Source organism: Zea mays, chromosome 1 (genome assembly GCF_902167145.1).
Source record: "Zea mays cultivar B73 chromosome 1, Zm-B73-REFERENCE-NAM-5.0, whole genome shotgun sequence".
Lineage (NCBI taxonomy): Eukaryota > Viridiplantae > Streptophyta > Magnoliopsida > Poales > Poaceae > Zea > Zea mays.
The window spans coordinates 200,987,649-200,995,443 of record NC_050096.1 but is presented as its reverse complement, the minus strand read 5'-3'; the positions used below and the strand labels follow the sequence as shown (position 1 = coordinate 200,995,443).

The following is a 7,795-nucleotide window of genomic DNA, read 5'->3' as shown; positions in this document are numbered from 1 at the left end:
TGGAAAATGCATGGGTGTTGACGTTTAAATATAGAGTTCCTTTTATTTTGTTATGTTTTTAAAAATCCTGTGCAACAGTAATCCTGATTGAAGTGTATGTGTATCCATCCCCTCACCTGGTGGCACATGTCACTTTGCTAGGTGGCCATGCGAGCAGAGCTCCCTCAGGAAGGAGAGATTTCCTGATACCAGTGGACGAGAAGCACGACTATGACTGGTAGGGCAGGACTAAACCGCATCCAGATTGTTCTTGCATGGCCGCTGGACTCATTTCTCAGGAGAACAGTCCGTTCGTCCGTCCGTTCGTTTCAGGTTGATGACACCTCCGGCTGCGCCACTGTTTCCTTCCCTCGATGCTGAAGCCGACTCCTCTCGGATGGTGCTCCAGAAGGAACTGCCGATCCCTCCTCGCCCAGTCAAACCGCCAGCTCCAAGGGTATACTGAATGCGCTCCTGTGTTTGAAGAACAGTCCCTGATAGATAGCTATCTGCTACTCGTTTGAAGAACAGTCTCTGAAGGTTTCTCTCTAACAGCCTGTTCAATATCATCTGGCTGATGTGTCTTTATCTATGGCAGGTCTCAGGCAAGCCGGACGGAGCCACAGTACCGGCGCGACCAGCGTCACATAGCTCTTCGTCAAGAACAACCTGCGGCAAAGGCACTCCGGCGGCCTCCAATTCCAAAGAGAAGAAGCCACCTCGCACTGCAGACCAGAGGCCGCCAAGCCACAAGGTTCCAGCAAACGGGAAGCAGAAGGCGGCGGCAGCAGCAGCTGTTCCAGCTACCCGCCGAAGTAGCGGTGGTGCTGGTGCGCCGAAGAAACACTCGGAGAGGTGCTACGCAAACGCGAGCCAAGCCAGCAGCACAGGCACGGCCAAGGGAGTGGCTGACCAAGAGCGCCCTTTCAGGGCACCCAAGAATCTGATCACGACTGCCCGGTCCATGTTCCGGCGCCAAGCGCCACGGCCGCTGTCTGCCGTAGATGTCGAGAAGAAGAGTGGCAGACCGGCGAGGCAGCCATGTCCGGCAAGGGGCATGGCGATGACGGAGCTGCGGTTGCAGGACAGGAGGAACGAGCTGCCGCCGAGAGGGACGCACGTAGCTGGGAGTGGCGCCAGCGGTGAGCCTTCTTCCGGCACGGGTGGGGGTGGCCGTGCAGGCAGGGCAGCACCAGCACTGATGAGGGGCAGAGCGTGGGTGTAATAATAACCGTGTAAAGCTCAGAAGCCATTTCCAGAGCTCTGTAAGGACTTGTTCGGTTATTCCCATTATAAATGGATTGGATGGAATTGGAAAAAATTTAGCTAAACCCAAACGCTGCTGGTTAGGCTTCCAACTTAAACACGCTTATAAGATTTTTGAAGCTTTGGGTCCTGTTTGAACGCAAGGGTTAATAGCTAGCTGCTAAAATTAACTAAAAACATCCAAATAGTCTGGCTAATAGTTGAACTATTTGTTAGCCAAATTAGCTAATAGTTAGCCAACTATTTATTAGCCAGCTAATTTCACTAGAAATTTTAGAGTCAACTAACTATTAGCTCAAGCATTCAAACAAGCCCTTGGAGACAGATCATAAAACCACCCCTCTTTCTCATCAAAAGTATGCATTTTTCTAATTTAAGAGCTACATATCACAGTACATGTCCACATGTCTAAACTTCGGGTGTTAGTATACACTCATGTATCATAGTACCAGCCATCTCCTTTCCTTTTAAATCCCAGACAAAATGAACCAACACGCCACAGTAAACGGTTTAGAACATGAGTAAATGACCACTGCAATCGGTTTGCAAAAGACTGATGATCAGGGCAATAGGCCGGTACCAGCATAGACGCTGCGGCTAAGCAGCATCCGTGGTGGTAGGGTTAGCCGCAGCATCAATGGTAATGCTGAGCGGCTTCCCTCGGCCCATGGTGAACCCTTTTGTGCCATCCGGCATGCGGGGGCCCGGGGGCGGCTTCGGCACAGCTGGATGCTCTGACGGGGGAGTGCCAATTGGATGGTGGCCATCTCGGCTGTTGTGGCCATAATGCTGACCACGGCCTCTGCCTCTACCTCCACGGCCTCTCCCTCTCCCCTGCTGCCTCATTCCACCCTTGTCATGGGTGCCATCTTCGGCCTGTAAAACTCGTCGTCAGAGCACTGATCCTTGATAAATTTGATCCAGCAATAGCAACATGAACGAAACCAGAAGACCACACAATACCTGGTGATCGAAATGTGCTTCTGAGATTTGGGCAGTAACATCTGTTCCAAAGTCTCGTGGATGATCAGTTGTGTCAGGGCCATCTTCATCTGCAGCATACTCCTCATCCCCACCTTTTCTTCCTTGACCTAACCCATGTTTCTACACAAGATTGAAAATGAAGATGGTAAACATTTTTTTCATTGTTTCCACCAGCATCTCATTACCACACCATGGTTAATAAAGAACACAAAATGGACAGCCAAAAAAAATACCAGACATCCAAGCAGTGAACGAACTCTAATCCCCTCTCTCCAGTTTCCCCCACCACCGAATTCAGCAACCTATACATAGCACAGATCATATGATGTTGTTCTTTTTATTCCTTTCATCAGTGAACCACAAGTGGAAAAACACGACTGGATAAAGTAGGATGCCATACTGCTTTTTCAGCATCTTCAACAGTTGAATACTCCACAAAAGAATGAAGCTACAAAACAAAATTATAAAAATAGTACAACTGATTAGTTATTATACATCACAGAGCTATTGTTCAATGATAAACTTTTAGCACCCTGACAGTACATAATATCATAGTGCAAACCTTATTAGCAAAAATCATCTCAATCCTTGATGTTCTGTTAGCTGCTGCTGGAGAAATATCTTGTGGATAACAGGTACGTATAGATTTCACACTGCAATTCAGATAACATTATAACTCTCATGAGATTACTATTGTATCTGACTCGCAACTATTTGTGTAACAGATATAGATATGGTCATACTTCCCAACAGCTGAGAAAATCTTCATCAGAGTCTGATGCTTTTGATCCTCAGGTAAATTTTCAGCAACAACAATACGAGACTGCACAAAGTACAAATTACAACAGCCTATAGACAGTACATAATTTGTTCAACTAATTTAATACTAACCTGAACTTCTTCGGCATTGAAGGGCTGTAAGCGTTTAACATGTTTCCCATCCTCTGAAACAACCTATAGATGATATCAACATTATCTTAGTGAACATGAGAACATTAAAGCATTCTTATATTTGAGTGTGGACAAAATAAAATGACATAACAAAATACTCTATGATATAAGATTAGAGACTCCTTTAACCCTACACTGAGGCTTTGAAACAGCCAGATCCTACCTCTTACTATTAGAACCTTATTACTTGAGTTCACATATTCATAAAATATAAATATGTAAACAAGTCAGTATAAAAAACATGATATGATATTTGTCAAGAACAATGATATAGAAAGAAATGGTTACCAAAATATTAGATTAAAATGTTTACCAGCTCAGATGACGTGCGTAATGCAGCAACCAACAAGGATCTATCATAAACTATCTCTCGGATCTTCCTAAAAGATGCAACTACAGAAATTGGCACTGCAAAATGTAATAACATGTCAACACCACTACTAATGATAAAAATATAAGTCAAACAAAATATCACATCAATATATCAAGGTAAACATTTGCTTAATTCGTGTCCATTACTTGTTGACTAGAGGAAATAAAGTGTTGTTTGATAAACAAAATGAAGAAAATGCATTGGATAGTTCTCTATAAAAAGCAATACATCTTAACATGTATAAAGGGTGTACAACTCACTATAATATACAGCAAATAATGTAAAACACTTCAGCATAAAATTTTTCCATTCCTGAAAATGTATTGATAGCTTTACCGAAAAAAATTGCCCCAAGATCATAAATTATAGTAACACACTAACACGTTAAGACGATTGTTTAGAAGAACAAAGTTGAGATGGTGGGAACCTATACCATAACCATAGCATCAAAAATAACTTATTTGTTTAGCAACATCATATAGACATTTCTATTGCATCAAAATCCAAATGATCTCAACTACGAACCATCTCACGGAAAATGCATATAGTTGCAGAAAGGGCGACTAGGTAGTTTATTTAAAATTAACCATTGAACTCACCAAATCCATCTGGATCCTTAGCGATGAACTTCATCAGATGTTCAGTTGTGGCCAAATTGATATCGCTGAAGTAAAATTCAACCTGTCATGTTGCCAAATACATTTAATCCAATGAGTAGATAGTAATACAGATGTCAATCAAGCATCTAAGGAATGAGAAACTATAAGGGAAATAGCAATAGCTGAAAAGGTGAAGTTAGTACAGTGTACATGTTTCCAGTATTTGAGGGAAGGGGAAAAATCAATATAATAATAAATAAGCAAAACTTCAAATGATGCAACATGGGAAACTAATAATTGCGGAGATTTAACTTTCTATTTTACGTCCTAACACGGGAAAACAAGTGAACCAACACTTCCGCTTACCATGTGTGCACTAGTAAAAATGTAAATTAATTTCTGAAGACGACAAATTTGTAATTTGTCGTATAAGCTATACCCTAGTAGTGACCGACAAATCCAACTGAAGTCCACGTGTTCGCCAAACATTGGTATGCATGCTTATAACTGTTTTATAATTTCCAACCTTGCCTCCCCCTCTTGTCACTAAACCCTAAGATACTTAAGTTTGAATGCACCCCCCGTTCCATTCCCGCCATACCATGTCTTTGTATTTTAGTACGAACCATGTAGAGGCTTGTTGGCTAAGTAAAATCAGCCAACAAAATATTTTCCTATTTTTGTTGAGTTCTCCAAAAATAGAATTTTCCATATTGTGTTCCATTTTTCTCCCTCCAACATTCAGAGACTAGCAATGAATACCATGCCAGGGTACAATTGCACCACCATCTAAACTTACTAGCAGATCGCTTGATTGCACGCTTGCACCAACATTAGTGATTGCACAGGATATGTTCCCGCTAAGAAATCCAACGCGGATATAAGATGCTTCTAAGAGATATATTAAAAACTGATGGATCAAAGATGCAAAACGCCTCATAGTGATCTCAGTAGAGAATACATCTACATCTGAGACTCAAAATAAAAATTTCCCTGGACATAGTCACATAGTAGATTGCGAACTGCAACGAAGTAGTATACAGAAATGCATTAGTTTACTCCTCCAAACGATTAGTTTTACCGACAGAAGAATCTAGGCTCGCGGGACACTCCAGATTCACACCAACCATTGCTCAGAACCAGGAAAGAGATACAGCGGCATGGCAGGTACGAGAGTAATCGAGTGCGGGCAAAGGAAAAGGTACCTGCTTGACGAGCTTGCGGGCCTCGGGTTCGGGCAGCCGGTGCTGCGGCTGCACCGCACCAGCGGGGCCCTCCCTATCCTCCGCCGTCGCGGCGGCGCTCCCCTCATCCTCGGCCTGGGCCTGATGGTGCTGGTGCCGCGGCTGGTAGTGCTGGTGAGGGTGGTAGTGGGGGTGGTGGTGCGGCTGATGGTGGTGGTGCGGGCCGCGGCGATGGGCGTTGTTGCCGTGGTGCTGGGCGGCGGATCGGGGGGTAAACTCGGGCGCGGCGGCGTTGAGGCGAGCCGCCGGGGTGGAGGAGGTGGGGGATCCGGAGGCGGAGGACTCCGGGATGTCGTCCTGCGCCATGGGGATCGAAAAGGGGAAGCAGCCCAGGAGGGTTTGTTTCGTCTGGTTTGCTCTCAGACGTGAGGTCAAGGCTTTGGGTGGAAGGGGAGAAGAAGAGAGGAGACGGATGGCACGGGCGGTTGCGGTTTCTAATTTCCAAAGGTCGGCGGCTTCTTAACCCTTGGGTTAACTTAAACCATGGACTAGAATCAGAACTTGAACACATACCATATATGAGGGTAGGGTTTTGATCCAACAGCTTGCACTGCTTTCTAACCTGTTTAGATTGGTTGAGTAATTGCTAAAAAAACTAGCCAGCTAAGAATATCTCCATCAACTTACTCATACACATACTTATATTCAAACTCCATTCTGTAAATAGTTCGGTCTACGGTGCAAAACAGTGCTTATAGATAAACTTTGAGTGAAATGCTGGAGTCAGCCTAAGGGTGCGTGTGTTTCCCTTCTAGATTATATAAATTGGATTATAGTGAAAGGGTAGGAGAGTAAAATATCACTTTGAGACCACAAATAAACTGAAATAAGTTAGTACTGGTTGCTTATTTTAGTTTATTTGTGATCTCAATGTGATATTTTACCCTTCTACTCTTTCACCGTAATCCAACTTATATAACCTAGGAGGGAAACAAATAGGGCCCAAGGTCATATTTGTTTATCCTCTAGATTGTATAATCCAGCTTAAATAATAAATGTGTGTTTATTTCGCTCCTATATTATATAAGTTGGATTATGGTGAAAAGGTAGAAGGGTAAAATATCACATTGGAACCACAAATAAGCTACTAGCTTATTTCAGCTTATTTGTAGTTCCAAGGTGATATTTTACTCTCCAACCCTTTCACTGTAATCCAACTTAATGAGTAACGTTTGGTTCACATATTAGTAACGTAATGAGTAACCAATAACGTTAAATCATGTTTGGTTAGGTTCAAGCGTAATCGGATACCACACTAGAAAATGGATATTGACCTATTCAAATTTGTTACTGTCGGTACGTAAGTGTGAATCATTACCATTTACGTTACATTTCGTGAACAAAACGACATCTAAGAGGGAAACAAACAAGGCCTAAGTTAAGAGACAAACAAACAACACAAGTTATTAGATGCTTATATAATCTAATTGTCGGGGACCATAATTAGGGGTACCCTCAAGACGCCTAATTCTCAGCTGGTAACCCCCATCAGCATAAAGCTGCAAAGGCCTGATGGGTGCGATTAAGTCAGGGATCAGTCCATACGAGTGACTCGATCACGCCTCGTCCGAGCCTAGCCTCGGACAAGGGCAGCCGACCCCGAGGGGTTTCCGTCTCGCCCGAGGCCCCCCTTTAACGGCGGACACATCTCCGGCTCGCCCGAGGCCTTGCCTTCGCTAAGAAGCAACCCTGACTAAATCGCCGCACCGACTGACCGAGTCGTAGGAGCATTTAACGCAAAGGTGGCCTGACACCTTTATCCTGACGCGCGCCCCCCGGCAGAGCCGAGGTGACCGCCGTCACTTCACTGCTCCACTGACCGGTCTGACAGAAGGACAGCGCCGCCTGCGCCACTCCGACTGCAGTGCCACTCGACAGAGTGAGTCTGACAGGCAGTCAGGTCTTGCCAAAGGCGCCATAGGAAACTCCGCTCCGCCCGACCCCAGGGCTCGGACTCGGGCAAAGACCCGGAAGACGGCGAACTCCGCTCCGCCCGACCCCAGGGCTCGGACTCGGGCTAAGACCCGGAAGACGCCGAACTCCGCTCCGCCCGACCCCAGGGCTCAGACTCGGGCTAAGACCCGGAAGACGGCGAACTCCGCTCCGCCCGACCCCAGGGCTCGGACTCGGGCTAAGACCCGGAAGACGGCGAACTCCGACCCCAGGGCTCGGACTCGGGCAAAGACCCGGAAGACGGCGAACTCCGCTCCGCCCGACCCCAGGGCTCGGACTCGGGCTAAGACCCGGAAGACGGCGAACTCCGCTCCGCCCGACCCCAGGGCTCGGACTCGGGCAAAGACCCGGAAGACGGCGAACTCCGCTCCGCCCGACCTCAGGGCTCGGACTCGGGCTAAGACCCGGAAGACGACGAACTCCGCCCCGCCCGACCCCAGGGCTCG

The 7,795-nt window shown here is 46.0% G+C and overlaps 1 protein-coding gene across 1 annotated transcript; it reads right to left on the bottom strand.

Annotated features, from left to right (window-relative positions):
* Positions 1-1,569: 1,569 nt before the first annotated feature.
* Positions 1,570-5,841, bottom strand: LOC103643076 (la-related protein 6B). The gene is made up of 10 exons (XM_008666237.4): positions 5,358-5,841; positions 4,153-4,234; positions 3,494-3,588; positions 3,121-3,183; positions 2,973-3,052; positions 2,792-2,882; positions 2,630-2,677; positions 2,463-2,531; positions 2,209-2,349; positions 1,570-2,121 (listed from the first exon to the last, which is right to left on the bottom strand). Exons 1-10 carry the CDS (start codon positions 5,700-5,702, stop codon positions 1,843-1,845), a joined length of 1,293 nt encoding a protein of 430 aa, XP_008664459.1. The 5' UTR covers positions 5,703-5,841; the 3' UTR covers positions 1,570-1,842.
* Positions 5,842-7,795: the final 1,954 nt, after the last annotated feature.

Bases quoted from the DNA above. Each gene is read 5' to 3' on its own strand.
- LOC103643076 (XM_008666237.4), bottom strand. From the start codon at position 5,702: ATGGCGCAGGACGACATCCCGGAGTCCTCCGCCTCCGGATCCCCCACC. The intron at 2,678-2,791 runs GTTTGCACTATG...TTTGTTTTGTAG, and splicing joins AGATGATTTTTGCTAATAAG to CTTCATTCTTTTGTGGAGTA. The intron at 2,122-2,208 runs GTATTGTGTGGT...CGAGTTTTACAG, and splicing joins AAGCACATTTCGATCACCAG to GCCGAAGATGGCACCCATGA.